The sequence below is a fragment of the Tursiops truncatus genome, chromosome 1 (genome assembly GCF_011762595.2).
Source record: "Tursiops truncatus isolate mTurTru1 chromosome 1, mTurTru1.mat.Y, whole genome shotgun sequence".
In the NCBI taxonomy this organism is placed as follows: Eukaryota; Metazoa; Chordata; class Mammalia; order Artiodactyla; family Delphinidae; genus Tursiops; species Tursiops truncatus.
Genome location: NC_047034.1, coordinates 77,641,289 through 77,661,320, shown reverse-complemented (window position 1 = coordinate 77,661,320; position 20,032 = coordinate 77,641,289). Strand labels below are relative to the sequence as shown.

General features: G+C 39.6%; 1 protein-coding gene across 1 annotated transcript in view; it reads right to left on the bottom strand.

Moving 5' to 3' along the window:
* FMO5 (flavin containing dimethylaniline monoxygenase 5) overlaps positions 1 to 542 on the bottom strand; it is a 36,904-nt gene extending 36,362 nt beyond the window's left edge. The window contains exon 1 of the mRNA XM_033860553.2: positions 231 to 542. Within this exon, the coding sequence (XP_033716444.1) occupies positions 231 to 365 (135 nt within the window). The 5' untranslated portion in view covers positions 366 to 542. The remainder of the gene's footprint in view (positions 1 to 230) is intronic.
* Positions 543 to 20,032: the final 19,490 nt, after the last annotated feature.

Below are 20,032 nucleotides of genomic sequence, written 5' to 3'. Positions count from 1 at the left end.
CATCAGTAAAGGACAAAACGAGTGATACCTGCGTCCCATTTTGCTGCCAGCATAGGGAAAGAGGAACCTGCATAGAACCTGAGGTGATGGCTGCTGAGAGGAGGTCAGCAGGTTGAAGTCTGGCAGGTTTAATCACTGTGAAGCCCATCATACTTCCTGACACGAGGTAAAATCTTATGCAATGGTTCAATGCTTGGCGAGAGCTCCAAGCATTAAGGAACAAGATTTACCTGAAACCTCCACAGCCCTCCGATGTCATCAGTCCCTTCAAAGCAGACGGGCTCCAAGCCTTCTTCCAGGCAGCACTTGATAGACGTGAGCCCACTCACTCCTCCCCCAATCACAGCAATTCTTTTCTTGGTCATGGTCTCCAGAGATCTTCACCGGGCTGGGTCAGTGTAACCTGTCCTAAAGAAAGGATGACAAAAGACAGAAAGCACACATCAGTTAACACCTTTCAAAGAAGAGCTTGAACGTAGCATTTAGATAAATTCTGCAGCAGCAGGTGCCTTTGGGGAACCCAGATTCCAGTGTCCTCGTGGACCACCGGGAACTACTACACCTTGGATGAGTGAGCCCTGTGCCTGGAAGACCCAGAGCTGAGAACCAGAGCTGAGAGCTCTGCTGCGGTGCCCGACCTCGCTGCCTTTGCCCCAACACTTGGCAGATCCTTCGGCTGCGATCTGGAGGGCACTGCACTTTCAGCTCTTTGCAAAGAAATGTAAAACAACAAAGTACAAACAGCAGCAATAGCCAATGTGGAGGGGCTGTTCAGCTCCACCTCCTTTCAGCCAACACACCGCCCACTCAGCAGCGCCCATTACCCCCACAGAGGGGAGAAAACGTGGGCCAAACCTGCTCTGGGCAGAAATAATTAACCCTATGGCCTCTCTGTTTTTCACCTGCAGTTGCTCGCACTCTCAGCTACTCTCAGGGGAGACCCTAGGGGCCGAAATCTCCATCACCCACCCTTCCCATTCACTTTTAACTTCCTGGTGTTGTCTTACAGTGACAGACTCCTACTGGTGAAGGGAAACTGTCACCAACAACCCTGAAGCAAGTCTTGCTGAAAAGCTTAAGCGGAGAACATGTCTTTCAGGAGATCTGTCAGAACACATCCCGGGCCCTCGTCCACCTCTCCAAGCCAACCCCCAACCCCACAAATCGGATCTTTGGTTCCGTGCTACGGGAAGAAATTTACTTTAAAATACCCATGCACTGAGCTGGGCGCTGGGGCACAGTGGGGAGTGAGGGGATTAAGTTTCCTACTTAGAGGAGCTTATAGTTTAGTAGAGAAGACTGATACACAAACAGATAATTTCAAAAAAATAAAAATACTGTGAAAAAGAACTTTCCTCACACAGCTACCTGTGTGATTACAAACATAAAATATCCACTTTTAAAATGTAACAAAATTTTCAAATCATTCAGCAAAGACCAATGTAATGGATATAGGATTTCATATACTGGGTCAGAATCAGGGCTTATTCAACCCAGGAGTCTATTTTGACAGGTGTAAGGGGTTCTGGAAGAGCTGGGTTGTAACCGATGCCATGCATCTCTGTGCACCTTATACTACCCCCTGAGTCAACCTTGCTGAAGATGATGTGATGCCAATAATTCCAGCACTGGGTTTTGACTTACTGACCTGGTTTTGACTTAGTGACCTCACCCCGAAAGTATCCTTCCCAGGCCAATGGGTTATTTCTGAAGGGTTTACCTTATATGGTGCAAAAGATACAATGGGAATGGATCATATCTTTTGGGAATGCACACATATAATCCTCTTGGCAACCCCATGGAGAAAGTACTATCAAGTAAGAAAAAGTACTTGTACTTTCAAGTAAGTACTATCAAGTTGTTACTTACTTGCAAGTAAGTGAAAAGACAGGTAGGTACACCTGGCAGTCTGGCTTCAGGCCTGGGCTTCAATCACTATATATAGTCTCCTTTATGAGAATATTTTTACAACTTATTTAGCCACAAGTCCTTTGTCCATTTCTCATCTCTCTGTTGCATCCCTTTTCTTTGCCTAGCTCCTGCCTTTACAGTTTACACTTTAGTTGAACTGCTTTTAGCTATTGCCTTATTTGAACTACTTTAAAATATGTTTAAAAATAGATCTTTGGTTTGGGAAATCATTTGGCTTCATCAGGAAGTCTCCTGTTCAAAATATGGTTGAATTATATGAACACACACACACATGCACACACACAGTGGGGAACACAGGACATCAACATATCCTAATGGGAGAATAAAGGGAAAGAAGCTTAAGGATAGAGTTATATATATTTTTCAGTAATTAAAAAAAGTGTTTTTGTTTTTTGATGTGGTTCTGTCTTTTTGATATGGTTCTTATTATCAAAATGTCATTAATCTCTCAATAGTCATCTTAAGACAAGCTAATCAAAAAGTTCATATTTTTCTTTAAAAATAAAAGCTCCGATTTACTTTTGTTCTGGATTCTCTTCTCACTTTGCTCCAGAAATCCCTTATTTAACTAGTGTCCTCACCATCAAATACCATGAAATAGAATGTCTTTTGTCACCAAATATCTTTTCTGCTGTATAAGGCTACTTTCTCCTAGAAAGAAAAAGCAGGGGTTTGTTTTGTTTTGTTTTTTCCAGTTACCTAAATGCATCTCCCTTGAGATTTCAAAAATATTAACCTCTCTTCTTATCCCTCCCCAAGATTTATGGCAGTGGAAGGGCCACCGAATACTAAAGAACAAGAAGTTCTCATATAATCATCCTGTTTCTATTAGACCATGGTTTATTGGGTGTTGGAGAAGTTAGTGACTTCCTTTGAGTTAATGAGTTGCTGGACCACAAAAAGCCAATCTGAGTCTGAGGGAGATGATTGCAAGTCACCCAGAGATCCCAGAATCTGAGCTGGATGCAGCACCTGGATGGAATTTGGAGTTGTCTCCCTTGGGGTGGGGATGAGCATAACAGGAGAATGATGAACACAGAATTCTAGTGGCTAGAGGGGTGTCAGACAATGCTAGCTCTTCATTAAAATCTGTTTTCCTCCTATTACAGAATTATAGGACTGTAGCTGGGATGGGGTTGCCCAAATAGCAACAGTATTTCCCAGTTTCCCTTGCAGCTGCACGTGGCCATATGACTAAGTTCTCACTAAGTTCTGTCTAACCCATTTAAAAGGCAATGGTTTGCCCTGGATTTCTGCTCACTCTTCTTTCCTGTAGCCTAGAATAATGATAACCAGAGAGACCTTTGGGAACTATGTATTGAAGTAGGTCCACCATCAGATTGGGGCCCTAAATGACTGGATCTTCTAATCTGGTTCTATTAATCTTGGACTCTTACATGAGAGATAAGTAAATTGCTATTTTGTTTGTGCTATTGAGTTTTTAATTTTGCTTTTTACAGCTGTTTAGACAACCCTAATTAATATTAGTATCAACATTCTTTGGACCTGTAACTTTTTAAAGACTGATATCTTTCATAAAAGTTTTCAGTTATAGGGCTTCCCTGGTGGTGCAGTGGTTAAGAATCCACCTGCCAGTGCAGCGGACACAGGTTCGAGCCCTGTTCCGGGAAGATCCCACATGCTGCGGAGCAACTAAGCCCGTGCGCCACAAGTACCAAGTCTGCGCTCTAGAGCCCGCAATCCACAACTACTGAGACCACGTGCCACAACTACTGAAGCCCACGCACCTAGAGCCCGTGCTCCACAACAAGAGAAGCCACCGCAATGAGAAGCCTGCGCACCACAACGAAGAGTAGCCCCCACTCGCCGCACCTAGCGAAAGCCCACGTGCAGCAACAAAGACCCAATGCAGCCAAAAATAAATAAAGAAAAAAGATTTTCAGTTATAAATGTGAACTTATACTATAATAATACCTTTAAAAATAAAATTCTGAAAAGAGTGTTTTAATGCAACCATTTTACATGTGGGAATTTTAACTTATAAATGAATTACTTGGATAATTTTGGATGTGTTAGAGATGCCTAGTTATAGGAAAACTGATGAATACTTTTATAAACTGAATATTAATCTCTCCCTACTGAATCAGTTTTACAATTTCAGAACAATACAAGAATTACTTTTAAAACTTAATATTGTAAAATGTAATTTTAATGCTCTACTACTTTGTGTTTTGTAATTAATTACTTTTACACCTGGCAAATATGTTTTATGTTGTTTTAAAATTACTTGTAAAATGTTTTAAACCTTGACTCAAATTTTCTCTGTTTAAGCTAACTGCAGATTTGCAAGTGAGTATATACAGGCTCAATTTTGACTAAAGCTTTTCTACAGACAAAAGGCAGGCAGAGGACATGGGGGTGGGGGGAGGACCATAGCGTCCTGCTCCATTTCAGCTGTGCTTCTTGTGCATCCAGTGGTGCAAGCCATGCTCTAACACACAAACACAAGTAATGGAAGAGCCTGCCCTTCGTGATTTTCAAAGATGATTGGAAATACAGAATATAAACCCGTTAAAAAGATTTAGAGATACTTAAAAATACCATAAAAAAAAGAGGAAAATCTCCAATGAAGAAATGACTGGGTTCTAAAAAGTTAATCAATTTTAACAATTTTAATCAATTGTTGAAAATCAGAATATATTTTCCCATAGAACCAATATCATTTTTTATGGTTAAGGCACTGGAAATATTGTAAAAACCAAATGAAGCACAAAAGAAAATCAGTTAAAATTCTGGATCAGTAGGAATGGAAGTTTTGTGGTAATGGCTCATTCACATTGAGAAGAAAAACATTCATATCTGATGAGTCTCTGGGGGCTCTTGTCCTCCCTTTTACTCCTCAGGCACAGGATCCTTCTTGTAGCCTGCACATCAGAGACAGTTGAGACTTGTCCTAGGGTGAGGACAGGGGAGATCATGAGAAGGAGATGATTCTAGGTATGGTTCAGAGGTAGAATGACTGTAATGATGGATGTGGAGCAGAGGTGTCATACAGAGAGTTTTCTTGTGCACTTTCCCAACCAATATCCACCTCCAGAGGTAAGCATTGTTTCCTTTTGTTTTTGTTTGTTTTTTATTACTGAGGTATAATTGACATGTAACATATTAGTTTCAGGTGTACAACACTTGTGCATCTGAATATTTGTATATTGTGAAATGATAACCAAAATAAGTCTAGTTAACATCTGATGCTTTTATTTGTTCTCAAACTTCATATAAATAGAATTACATAGTATATACTCTCTGTGCTTGGAATCGTTACACAATGTAGTGTTTTTAAGATTTATCCAGGTAGTTGCATGTATCAGTAGGTTGCTCTTTTTATTTGTATGAATCTATAATTTGTTTATCCATTCTCCTATTGATGAATATTTGGATTATTTCCACTTTTTGGTGTAATGAAGAAGGTGTTTTATTCTTGAACAAGTCCTTTTTGTGGACATCTGCTCTCATTTTTCTTGTGTGCCTAAGAGTGCAATTGCTTGGTCATAGGGTAGGTTTATGTTTAACTTTAGTTGCAACTGCCAAAAAGTTTTCAAAAGAGGTTGTGCCATTTTATACACTCACCTGCAATATATGAAAGCTCCAGTAGCTTCATAGCCTCTCAGCACTTGGTACTGTTCGTCATTCTTGTGGGTGTGTGGTATTATCTCATGGTGTTTTTGATTTGAATTTCCCTGATGACTTATGATGTTGAGCGTCTTTCCATTTAATTTCTTGGCCATTTGTATATCTTCTTTGCAAAGTGTTTGTGAAAACGTTTTGCCTATTTTTTAAAAGCTGAGTGGTCTTATTATTGAGTTGTAAGAGTTCTTTTTTTTTTTTTTTTGCCGTACGCGGGCCTCTCACTGTTGTGGCCTCTCCCGTTGCGGAGCACAGGCTCCGGCCGTGCAGGCTCCGGCCGCGCAGTCTCCGGACGCGGCTCACAGGCCCAGCCGCTCCGCGGCATGTGGTATCTTCCCGGGCCGGGGCAAGAACCCGTGTCACCTGCATCGGTAGACGGACTCTCAACCACTGCGCCACCAGGGAAGCCCCTGTAAGAGTTCTTTGTACAAGCTGGTTAAAAATTCTTTGCAGATATATTTATTTCAAAATATTTATTATTATTTTTGGCTGTGCTGGGTCTTCACTGCTTTGCGCGGGGGCTTTCTCTAGTTGCGGCGAGTGGGGGTTACTCTTCGTTGCCGTCAGCAGGCTTCTCATTGTGGTGGCTTCTCTTGCTGTGGAGCACAGGCTCTAGGCGCGTGGACTTAAGTTGTTGTGGCACGCAGGCTCAGTGCTTGTGGCTTGCAGGCTCTAGAGCGCAGGCTCCGTAGTTGTTGCGCACGGGCTTAGTTGCTCTGTGACATGTGGGGTCTTCCCGGACCCGGGATCGAACCTGTGTCCCCTGCACTGGGAGACGGATTCTTTTTTTTTTTTTTTAAATCTTTATTGGAGTATAATTGCTTTACAATGGTGTGTTAGTTTCTGCTTTATAACAAAGTGAATCAGTTATACATATACATATGTTCCCATAGCTCTTCCCTCTTGCGTCTCCCTCCCTCCCACCCTCCCTATCCCACCCCTCCAGGCGGTCACAAAGCGCCGAGCTGATATCCCTGTGCCATGCGGCTGCTTCCCACTAGCTATCTACCTTACGTTTGGTAGTGTATATATGTCCATGCCTGTCTCGCGCTTTGTCACAGCTTACCCTTCCCCCTCCCCATATCCTCAAGTCCGTTCTCTAGTAGGTCTGTGTCTTTATTCCTGTCTTACCCCTAGGTTCTTCATGACATTTTTTTTTCTTAAATTCCATATATATGTGTTAGTATACGGTATTTGTCTTTTTCTTTCTGACTTACTTCACTCTGTATGACAGAGTCTAGGTCTATCCACCTCATTACAAATAGCTCATTTCGTTTCCTTTTATGGCTGAGTAATATTCCATTGTATATATGTGCCACATCTTCTTTATCCATTCATCTGATGATGGACACCCAGGTTGTTTCCATCTCCTGGCTATTGTAAATAGAGCTGCAATGAACATCTTGGTACATGACTCTTTTTGAATTATGGTTTTCTCATCTGCAAACAGTGATAATTACCTTACTTTACTTCTTCTTTTCCGAGTTGGATTCCTTTTATTTCCTTTTCTTCTCTGATTGCTGTGGCTAAAACTTCCAAAACTATGTTGAATAAGAGTGGTGAGAGTGGGCAACCTTGTCTTGTTCCTGATCTTAGTGGAAATGCATTCAGTTTTTCACCATTGAGGACAATGTTGGCTGTGGGTTTGTCATATATGACCTTTATTATGTTGAGGAAAGTTCTGTCTATGCTTACTTTCTGAAGGGTTTAAATAAATGGGTGTTGAATTTTGTCGAAAGCTTTCTCTGCATCTATTGAGATGACCATATGGTTCTTGTCCTTCAATTTGTTAATATGGTGTATCACGTTGATTGATTTGTGTATATTGAAGAATCCTTGCATTCCTGGAATAAACCCCACTTGATCATGGTGTATGATCCTTTTAATGTGCTGTTGGATTCTGTTTGCTGGTATTTTATTGAGGATTTTTGCCTCTATGTTCATCAGTGATATTGGCCTGTAGTTTTCTTTCTTTGTGACATCCTTGTTTGGTTTTGGTATCAAGGTGATGGTGGACTCGTAGAATGAGTTTGGGAGTGTACCTCCCTCTGCTATATTTTGGAAGAGTTTGAGAAGGATAGGTGTTAGCTCTTCTCTAAATGTTTGATACAATTCGCCTGTGAAGCCATCTGGTCCTGGACTTTTGCTTGTTGGAAGATTTTTAATCACAGTTTCAATTTCAGTGCTTGTGATTGGTCTGTTCATATTTTCTATCTTTTCCTGATTCAGTCTTGGTAGGTTATACATTTCTAAGAATTTGTCCATTCCTTCCAGGTCGTCCATTTTATTGGCATAGTGCTGCTTGTAGTAATCTCATGATCTTTTTTATTTCTGCAGTGTCAGTTGTTACTTCTCCTTTTTCATTTCTAATTCTATTGATTTGAGTCTTCTCCCGTCTTTTCTTGATGAGTCTGGCTAATGGTTTATCATTTTTGTTTATCTTCTCAAAGAACCAGCTTTTAGTTTTATTGATCTTTGCTATCGTTTCCTTCATTTCTCTTTCATTTCTTTCTGATCTGATTTTTATGATTTCTTTCCTTCTGCTCACTTTGGGGTTTTTTTGTTCTTCTTTCTCTAATTGCTTTAGGTGCAAGGTTAGGTTGTTTATTCGAGATGTTTCCTGTTTCTTAAGATAGGATTGTATTGCTATAAACTTCCCTCTTAGAACTGCTTTTGCTGCATCCCATAGGTTTTGGGTCGTCGTGTCTTCATTGTCAGTTGTTTCTAGGTATTTTTTTATTTCCTCTTTGATTTCTTCAGTGATCAGTTCGTTATTAAATACTGTATTGTTTAGCCTCTATGTGTTTGCATTTTTACAGATCTTTTCCTGTAATTGATATCTAGTCTCATAGTGTTGTGGTAGGAAAAGATACTTGATACAATTTCCGTTTTCTTAAATTTACCAAGGCTTGATTTGTGACCCAAGATATGATCTATCCTGGAGAATGTTCCATAAGCACTTGAGAAAAATGTGTATTCTTTTGTTTTTGGATGGAATGTCCTATAAATATCAATTAAGTCCATCTTGTTTAATGTATCATTTAAAGCTTGTGTGTCCTTACTTATTTTCATTTTGGATGATCTGTCCATTGGTGAAAGTGGGGTCTTAAAGTCCCCTACTCTGAATGTGTTACTGTCGATTTCCCCTTTTATGGCTGTTAGTATTTGCCTTATGTATTTAGGTGCTCCTATGTTGGGTGCATAAATATTTACAATTGTTATACCTCTTCTTGGATCGATCCCTTGATCATTATGTAGTGTCCTTCTTTGTCTCTTTTTATAGTCTTTATTTTAAAGTCTGTTTTGTCTGATATGAGTATTGCTACTCCAGCTTTCTTTTGGTTTCCATTTGCATGGAATATCTTTTTCCATCCCCTTACTTTCAGTCTGTATGTGTCTCTAGGTCTGAAGTGGGTCTCTTGTAGACAGGATATATATGGGTTTTGTTTTTGTATCCATTCAGCCAATCTGTGTCTTTTGGTGGGAGCATTTAGTCCATTTACATTTAAGGTAATTATCAATGTGTATGTTCTTATTCCCATTTTCTTAATTGTTTTGGGTTCATTATTGTAGGTCTTTCCTTCTCTTGTGTTTCTTGCCTAGAGAAGTTCCTCTAGCATTTGTTGTAGAGCTGGTTTGGTGGTGCTGAACTCTCTCAGCTTTTGCTTGTCTGTAAAGGTTTTAATTTCTCCATCAAATCTGAATGAGATCCTTGCTGGGTAGAGTAATCTTGGTTGCAGGTTTTTCTCCTTCATCACTTTAAATATGTCCTGCCAGTCCCTTCTGGCTTGTACTGTTTCTGCTGAAAGATCAGCTGTTAACCTTATGGGGATTCCCGTGTGTGTTATTTGTTGTTTTTCCCTTGCTGCTTTTAATATGTTTTCTTTGTATTTAATTTTTGACAGTTCGATTAACATGTGTCTTGGCGTATTTCTCCTTGGATTTATCCTGTATGGGACTCTCTGTGCTTCCTGGACTTGATTAACTATTTCCTTTCCCATATTAGGGAAGTTTTCAACTATAATCTCTTCAAATATTTTCTCAGTTCCTTTCTTTTTCTCTTCTTCTTCTGGAACCCCTATAATTCGAATGTTGGTGCATTTAATGTTGTCCCAGAGGTCTCTGAGACTGTCCTCAGTTCTTTTCATTCTTTTTTCTTTATTCTGCTCTGCAGTAGTTATTTCCACTAGTTTATCTTCCAGGTCACTTATCCGTTCGTCTGTCTCAGTTATTCTGCTCTTGATCGCATCTAGAGTATTTTTAATTTCATTTATTGTGTTGTTCATTGTTGATTGTTTCATCTTTAGTTCTTCTAGGTCCTTGTTAAATGTTTCTTGCATTTTGTCTATTCTATTTCCAAGATTTTGAATCATCTTTACTATCATTATTATGAATTCTTTTTCAAGTAGACTGCCTATTTCCTCTTCATTTGTTAGGTCTGGTGGGTTTTTATCTTGCTCCTTCATCTGCTGTGTGTTTTTCTGTCTTCTGATTTTGCTTACCTTACTGTGTTTGGGGTCTACTTTTCGCAGGCTGCAGGTTCGTAGTTCCATTGTTTTTGGTGTCTGTCCCCAGTGGCTAAAGTTGTTTCAGTGGGTTGTGTAGGCTTCCTGGTTGAGGGGACTAGTGCCTGTGTTCTGGTGGATTAGGCTGGATCTTGTCTTTCTGGTGGGCAGGTCCACGTCTGGTGGTGTGTTTTGGGGTGTCTGTGGACTTATTATTATTTTAGGCAGCCTCTCTGCTAATGGGTGGGGTTGTGTTCCTGTCTTGCTAGTTGTTTCGCATAGGGTGTGCAGCACTGTAGCTTGCTGTTCGTTGAGTGAAGCTGCGTGCTGTTGTTGAGATGGAGATCTCTGGGAGTTTTTCGCCATTTGATATTATGTGAAGCTGGGAGGTCTCTTGTGGAACAGTGTCCTGAAGTTGGCTTTCCCACCTCAGAGGTACAGCACTGACTCCTGGCTATAGCACCAAGAGCCTTTCATCCACATGGCTCAGAATTAAAGGGAGAAGAAGTAGAAAGAAGGAAGAAAGAAAGAAAGAAAGAAAGAAAGAAAGAAAGAAAGAAAGGAAGGAAGGAAGGAAGAAAGAAAGAAAGAAAAGAAAGAAAGAAAGAAGAAGGAAGGAAGGAAAGAAAGAACGAAAGAAAGAAAGAAAGAAAGAAGGGAGGGAGGGAGGGAGGGAGGAAGGAAGGAGGGAAGGAAAGAAAGAAAGAAAGAAAAAAGAAAAGAGAAATTAAAATAAAGATAAAATAAAGTTATTAAAATAAAAATAATTATTAAGAAAAAAAGTTTTTTAAAGAAAAACAAAAACAAAAAACGGACAGATAGAACCCTAGGACAAATGATGAAAGCAAAGCTATAGAGACAAAATCTCACACAGAAGCATACACATACACACTCACAAAAAGAGGAAAAGGGGAAAAAATCATAAATCTTGCTCTCAAAGTCCACCTCCTCAATTTGGGATGATTAGTTGTCTATTCATGTATTCCACAGATGCAGGGTACATCAAGTTGATTGTGCAGCTTTAATCCGCTGCTTCTGAGGCTACTGGGAGAGATTTCCCTTTCTCTTCTTTGTTCTCACAGCTGCCGGGGGCTCAGCTTTGGATTTGGCCCCGCCTGTGCGTGTAGGTCGCAGGAGGGCGTCTGTTCTTCGCTCAGACAGGACGGGGTTAAAGGAGCAGCTGCTTCGGGGACTCTGGCTCACTCAGGCCGGGGGGAGGGAGGGGTACGGAGTGCGGGGGCGGGCCTGCGGCGGCAGAGGCCGGCGTGACGTTGCACCAGCCTGAGGTGCGCCGTGCGTTCTCCCGGGGAAGTTGTCCCAGGGTCATGGGACCCTGGCAGTGGCGGGCTGCACAGGCTCCCCGGAAGGGGTGTGTGAATAGTGACCTGTGCTCGCACACAGGCTTCTTGGTGGCAGCAGCAGCAGCCTTAGTGTCTCATGCCCGTCTCTGGGGTCCGCGCTTTTAGCCGCGGCTCGCACCCGTCTCTGGAGCTCCTTTAAGCAGTGCTCTTAATCCCCTCTCCTCGCACACCAGGAAACAAAGAGGGAAGAAAAAGTCTCTTGCCTCTTCGCCGGCTCCAGACTTTCCCCCGGACTCCCTCCCGGCTAGCCGTGGTGCAGTAAACCCCTGCAGGCTGTGTTCACGCAGCCAACCCCAGTCCTCTCCCTGAGCTCCGACCGAAGCCCGAGCCTCAGCTCCCAGCCCCGCCCGCCCCGGCGGCTGAGCAGCCAAGCCTCTCGGGCTGGTGAGTGCTGGCTGGCACCGATCCTCTGTGCGGGAATCTCCCCGCTTTGCCCTCCGCACCCCTGTTGCTGCGCTCTCCTCCGCGGCATGGAAGCTCCCCCCCACCCCACCGCCCTTCGCCACTCGCAGTCTCCGTCCGCGAAGGGGCTTCCTAGTGTGTGGAAACCTTTCCTCCTTCACAGTTCCCTGCCACTGGTGCAGGTCCCGTCCCTATCCTTTTGTCTCTGTTTATTCTTTTTTCTTTTGCCCTACCCAGGTACGTGGGGACTTTCTTGCCTTTTGGGAAGTCTGAGGTCTTCTGCCAGCGTTCAGTCGGTGTTCTGTAGGAGGTGTTCCATGTGTAGATATATTTCTGGTGTATCTGTGGGGAGGAAGGTGATCTCCGCGTCTTACTCTTCCGCCATCTTCCCCTCTAGGATCTGGCAGACGGATTCCTAACCACTGTACCACCAGGGAAGTCCCTCACTTTCTTAATTGTGTTTTTTGATGAGCAGAAGTTTTAACTTTGGATGAAATCTACTTTATCATTTTTTCCTTTACGGTTAGTACTTTTTGCTCTTATTTAAGAAATCTTTGCCTATTCCAAGCTCATATAGTCTCCTGTGTTTCCAGCTAGATTTATATTTTACATTTCACATTTAGATCTGCAATCCATTTTTTAAAAAAATTATTTTTTGGCTGTTGGGCCTTAGTTGCAGCATGCGGGATCTTCACTGAGGCATGTGGGCTTCTCTCTAGTTGTGGCGTGTGGGTTTTCTCTCTCTAGTTGTGGCGCTTAAGCTCCAGGGCGCGTGGGCTCTGTAGTGTACGGCACGCAGGCTCTCTCCTTGAGGCACGAGCTCAGTAGTTGTGGTGCTCGGGCTTAGTTGCCCCATGGCATGTGGGATCTTAGCTCCCTGACCGGGGATCAAACCTGTGTCCACAGTATTGGAAGGTGGATTCTTTACCGCTGGACCATCAGGGAAGTCCCCTGCAATCCTTTTTTTTTTTTTTTTTTTTGGCTGTACTCGGACCTCTCACCGCTGTGGCCTCTGCTGCCGCGGAGCACAGGCTCCGGACGCACAGGCCCAGCGGCCATGGCCCACGGGCCCAGCTGCTCTGCGGCACGTGGGATCCTCCTGGACCGGGGCACAAACCCATGTCCCCTGCATTGGAAGGCAGACTCCCAACCACTGCGCCACCAAGGAAGCCCCCCTGCAATCCATTTGAAATTAATTATTTTGTGAATGGTATGAGTATAAGAGTCAAGGTTTTTTTTTTTTTTTAATCTGGATGCTGTATTCTTCCAACACCATTTATTCGAAGACCTTTCTTTCCCTTCAAATTGCATTGGTGTCTTTTTCATTGGTCAAGTAACAATATATGTGTGAGCCTATATCTGGACTCTATTCTGTTCCGTTGATCTATTTGTTTATCCTTATGCTTATACCATATTGTATTAATTACTTGCCTTGATAGTAAAATTTGAAAATTGGTAGCATAAATCCTCCATCTTTATTTTGAAGATGATTTTGACTTTCTAGGTTTTTTTGCAATTGCATTTAAATTTTAAAATTAGCCTATCAATTTCTACCAGAAAAGCCTGCTGGGATTCTGATTAGGATTGCATTGAATGTATAGACCAATTTGGGAGAAGTGACATCGTAACAATTAAACATTACTCCATGAAATAGGCTATTTCTTCTTTTATTAGGTCTTTTTTGATTTCTCCTTGTTTTATTATTTTCACTGTAGAATCTTCTGCATTTTATTTAGTCCTGTGTACCTTATTATTTTTTAAAGCCTATTGTAAATGTATTATTTTTACATTTTCATATTTCAATTGTTTGCTGCAAGTATAAAGAAATATAGCTGATATTTGTATATTGACTTTGTATCACATGACCTTGCTAAATTCACGTATTACTTCTAGTAGTTTGTACATTCCTTGGATATTCTATGTACACAATCATGTCATTTATGAATAAAGCTAGTTTTACTATTTCCTTTGCAACTAAAAAAATTTTTTTCTCTCCTTATTGCACTGGCAGGAACTCCAATACAATGTTGAATATAAGTGGTGATAACAGACATCCTTATCTTGTAAGGGCGAAGCATTCACTATTTCACCATTAAGTATGATATTATTTGTATGTTTTAGGTAAATAATCTTATCAAATTGAGGAAGTTTCTCTCTATTCTTAGTCAACTAATAGTTTTTATTATGAAGGGGTTTTGAATTTTATAAAATGCTTTTTCTGTATCTTTTAAGATGATGACATTGTTAAAATTATATTGAATGACTTTTTAAGTGTTAAGCCAGCTATGTCTTTTTGGAATAAACTCACAAGACCATGATGTGTATGGTTCTTACATAGTACCATATCTGATTTGTTAGTATTTCATTTGGATTTTTTTCCCACCTGTATTCTTAAGGGATATTACTCTGTAATTTTTTTTTTTGTAATGTCCTTGATAGATTTTGGTATCGAGGTTATGCTGGCCTCTCTGAAAGATTTTGTGTAGAATTGTTCATATTTTTCCTTAAAGGTTTGGTAACATTTATCAGGATAGCCATCTGGATCTGGTGTTTTTGTTGTTGGAATGTTATAAATTATGGACTTAATTTCAGTAAAAGACACAGGATTATTCAAAATTTCTGTAAGTTGTGTTTTTCTAAAAAGTTGCCCATTTCGTCTAGGTTGTCAACTTTATTGACATAAAGTTGTTCATGAACCCTTATATTATTTTTTTAATGTATGTGGCATCTATAGTGATGTTGCCTCTGTCATTCTAGATATTAGATGTATCTCTTTTCTCTCTTACTCTTTTCCTTGATCAATTCTATCAATTTTATTAATCTTTTCACAGAACCATCTTTTGGCTTCATTGACTTTCTCAGTTTTTATTTAATTTTTATTTTAATTATTTATTTTTGGCTGCATTGGGTGTTCGTTGCTGTGTGCGGGCTTTCTCTAGTTGGGGCGAGCGGGGGCTACCCTTTGCTGTGGTGCACATGATTCTCATTGTGGTGGCTTCTCGTGTTGCAGAGCACGGGCTCTAGGCGCGAGGGCTTCAGTAGTTGTGGTTCGCGGGCTCTAGAGCGCAGGCTCAATAGTTGTGGCGCACGGGTTTAGTTGCTCCGTGACATGTGGGATCTTTCCAGACCAGGAATCGAACCCGTGCCCCTGCATTGGCAGGCAGATTCTTAACCACTGCACCACCAGGGAAGTCCCTGACTTTCTCTGTTTTATATCTCTTTTCTATTTCATTAATCTCTGATTTTATTTCTTTCTTTCTACCTTCTCTTTTTTGTACCTTGTTGAGATAGATACTTAATTCATCAAATTTACATCTAAGAACTACTCTAGCTGTGTCCCACAAATTTTGATATGCTGTATTTTCATTACTGTTACTTTCAAAATATTTTCTAATTTCTATTGTAATTTCGTCTTTGATGAATCAGTTACTTAGAAGTAACTTACTTAATTTCCAGATGATTTGGGATTTTCTAGATATGTAACCAAACAGGATCCTATGGGTCCTTCCCCTGACAGGCCTCTTCCCTATATCCTCTGCTTTAGCTCCTCTGAAGTATTGTACTTAGATGATTGTATCTGACACACAGTTCCTGAGTTGTTTTATAAATGCTAAACCCCCCACCAAATGGATGAAATTAACTACTTGATGACTGTGAGCACATAACCCGCAGACCTACTGGAGCCTGAGGATTGATAATGTTAACCCCTGTGACACCGCCCTGTTACCTCACCATCAACCAATCAGAGAATTCGGCAGGAGCTCATCACATACACTGGGATACCCCTCCCTTACCTTACCTTTAAAAATGCCAAAATGTTCATTGCAGCTCTATTTACAATAACCCGGAGATGGAAACAACCTAAGTGCCCATCACCGGATGAATGGATAAAGAAGATGTGGCACATATATACAATGGAATATTACTCAGCCATAAAAAGAAATGAAATTGAGCTATTTGTAATGAGGTGGATAGACCTAGAGTCTGTCATACAGAGTGAAGTAAGTCAGAAAGAAAAAGACAAATACCGTATACTAACACATATATATGGAATTTAAGAAAAAAAAATGTCATGAAGAACCTAGGGGTAAGACAGGAATAAAGACACAGACCTACTAGAGAACGGACTTGAGGATATGGGGAGGGGGAAGGGTAAGCTGTGACAAAGCGCGAGACAGGCATGGACATATATACACTACCAAACGTAAGGTAGATAGCTAGTGGGAAGCAGCCGCATGGCACAGGGATATCAGCTCGGCGCTTTGTGACCGCCTGGAGGGGTGGGATAGGGAGGGTGGGAGGGAGGGAGACGCAAGAGGGAAGAGCTATGGGAACATATGTATATGTATAACTGATTCACTTTGTTATAAAGCAGAAACTAACACACCATTGTAAAGCAATTATACCCCAATAAAGATGTTAAAATAAAAAAAAAGCCTTGCTGTTAGGTGCTTTATGACCACCTGGATGGGTGGGATAGGGAGGGTTGGAGGGAGGGAAATATGGGAACATATATATATGTATAACTAATTCACCTTGTTATAAAGCAGAAACTAACACACTGTTGTAAAGCAATTATACTCCAATAAAGATGTAAAAAAAAAAAAAAAAGCCTTGCTGAAACCTGTTGGAGAAGTCAGGCTTTTTAAGCACTAGTTGTCCCGGGTTCCTTATATGGTGCCTTACAATAAATGCTGCACTTTCCCTCACCACAACCCACCAGGCAAGTGCACCCACGTTTTGGTTTGGTAACAGATATATTATTGTTAGTGATTTCTGGTTTAATTTTTCTGTGGTTAAAGAACATATTTTGTATAATTTTAATCCTTTGAAATTGATTGCTAGTTTTATGGCTCAGCATATGATATATTTTGTTCATTGTTCCATACGCACTTGAAAAGATGGCGCAACCTACAGCTGTTGAGTATAATTTTCTACAAGTGTCAGTTAAGTTGCTTAGTATTGTTGCTCAAATGTCCTATATCCTTACTAATATTTTGTCTGCTTGTTCTATTGATTACTGAGGAGATATGTTAAAATCTCCAACTCTAATTCTGTATTTGTCTTTCCCATACAGTTCTGTCAATTTTTTGCTTCATAAATTTTGAAGTTATATTATTAGGTGCATATACATTTAGGATTATGTATTTCTCCTATGGAACTGATCTTCTAATTATTATGAGTATTCTTTTTTTCTCTGTTACTTCTTCCTTAACATCTACTTTGACCATTAATAATATAGCCATATCAGTTTTCATATGGTTAGTGTTTCCACGGAGTATCTCTTCCCATGTTTTATTTCCAATTACTTCTATTTATATCAATTATGTTTAAGGTGTATCTATTGTAGTCAGGATATTGTTGGCTCTCTTTTAAAATAAAGTCTGACAATCATTTTCTTTTAAAGAGTCATTAGTCCCTTTAAATTTTTTGTGATTACTGATATGGTTAGCTTTAAGTATATCATACCTGTGTTTTTAAGTTGTTCCATCTGTTACTTGTCTCTTTGTTCCTCTTCTCCAGCTTTCTTTCACGTTAGTCAAGTATGTTTTAGTTCTTCATTTTTCCTCTTTTGTTGTCTTTTTACATATAGTTCTGATAGATTTAGTAGTTACCCTAATGATTACAATATACATATTTAATTTATTACTATCTTGAATTAGTACTTAATTGCTTCACAAACAACGTAAGAGCCTTACAACCGTATAATTATAATTTTATTTATCTTTCCTGAATTTTGTTATCATTGTCATATATGTTACTTTAACATGTTATGAACCCCATAATACATTGACAGTATTATTGTTTTAAACAGCAAATAGTCTTTTAAAAAGAGTATGAAGTGAAAATTTTTAAATTTTAAATTTCTACCATTTCTACCATACCAAGATATCAAATTCCTGGGAATAAACCTAACCAAAGATATACAAGTCCTCTATGCAGAAAGTAGGAAAAAAATATTGGAAGAAATTAAAGAGACCTAAATTAATGGAGTGAGATACCATGTTTATGCGTTATGAGTCAATATTGCAAAAATGTCAGGTCACTGCAATTTAGTCTTCAGATTCAGTGCAATGCCAATCAGAATCTCAATGTGTAGTGTGTGTACACGTGTGTCTGTGTGTGTGTAGCTGATTTTAAAATCTTAGCCAAGGCACCTGAAAAAGAACAAGGCTCACCAAAGAAGATATATAGATGGCAAATTCTAAGACTCACGACTGAAAAGCATATGAAAAGATGTTCCACATCATATGTCATCAGGCAAACTCAAATTAAAGTGACAGTGAGATAACTCTACACACCTATGAGAATGACCAAAAACCAAGAACACTGATGACACCAAATGCTGGCAAGGTTATTGTGCAACAGATACTCTTTCATTGCTGGTGGGAATGCAAAATGGTACAGACACTTTGAAGGTTTCTTACAAACTTTACATACATCCAGCCATCAGCAGTCGTGAGTCTTGGTATTTCCCAACGGAGTTCAAACTTATGTCCATATGTAAACCTGCACTCAGATTTCCATGCCCCGTCACCCAGCTTAATTGAGGTATAATTGACAAAGAAAATTATATATATTTAAAGTGTACACCACGATGATTTTCTGCATTTATACATTGTGAAATGATTACCACAATCAAATTAATTAACACATCCATCACCTAACATAGTTACCTTTTGTGTGTGTGTGGTGAGAAAGCTTAACATTTACTTCCTTAGCAAATTTCAAGTATCCAATACAGAATTATTAACTATACTCACCATGCTGTATATTAGATCCTCAGAACTTATTCATCTTATAACTGAAATTTTACACCCTATGACCAACATCTCCTCATTTCCCCTACCTTCTAGCCCTTGGTAACCACTGATCTACTCTGTTTTCATGAGTTCAACTTTTTTTTTCAGATTCCACATATAATAATTCCACATCCTACTATTTGTGATAGCATACAGTACTTATCTTTCTCTTCTGGTTTATTTCACCTAGCATAATGCCTTCTAAGTTCACCTATGTTGTCACAAATGACAGGATTCCCTTTTTATGGCTGAATAATATTCTATTGTATGTCTATATAACATAGTTTCATTATCCATTCATCTTTTGGTGGACACTTAGGCTGTTTTCATATCTTGACTATCATGAATAATGCTGTAATGAATATGGAATTGCACATATCTCTTCCAGATACTGATTTTGCTTCCTTCAGGTACATACCCAGAAGTGGGATTTCTGGATCTTATCACAGTTCTATTTTTAATTTCTTGAGGAACCTCCATACTGTTTTCCATAATAGTGGTATGAAATTACATTCCCACCAACAATGTACAAGAGTTCTCTTTATGCCACATTCTTGCCAACATTTGTTATTTCTTACATATATTTCTTTTGACAATAGCCATTCTAGCAGGTATGAGGTGATATCTCATCATAGTTTTGATTTGCATTTCCCTGATAATTATTGATGTTGAGCACCTTTTTTATCTATCTGTTGGCCATTTGTATATTTTCTTTGGAAAGATATCTATTCACATCCTTTGTCCATTTTTTTAATTGGATTATTTGTTTTCTTCCTATTGAGTTACATGAGTTTATATTTTAGATATCAACCCCTTATCAGATATATGATTTGCAAATATTTTCTCCCATTCTGTAGGTTGTCTTCTCATTTCCTTGTTTCCTTTGCTGTACAGAAGCTTTTTGGTTTGATGTAGTCCCAGTTGTTTATTTTTGCTTTTGTTGCTTGCGATTTTGGATGGCCTAAAAAAATCATTGCCAACACCAATGTCAAGGAGCTTTTCCCTATGTTTTTTCCAAAGAGTTTTATCGTTTCTGGTCTTATATTTCAGTCTTGAATCCATTTCAGGTTAGTTTTGTGAGTGGTATAAGATAGGGGTCTAATTTCATTCTTTTGCAATGTGGATATCTAGTTTTCCCAACACCATTTATTGAAGGTACTATCCTTTTCCCATTTTATATTCTTGGCACCCATGTCAAAGATTAGCTAACTGTTTATGTATGCATTTATTTCTGGACTGTCCACTCTCTTCCATTGGTCTATGTGTCTGTTTTTTATGCTTGTATCATACAGCTTTGATTAGTAGAGGTTTTTAATGTAGTTTGAAATCAGGACGTGTAATGCCTCCAGCTTTGTTCTTTTTTCTCAAGGTTGTTTTGGCTCTT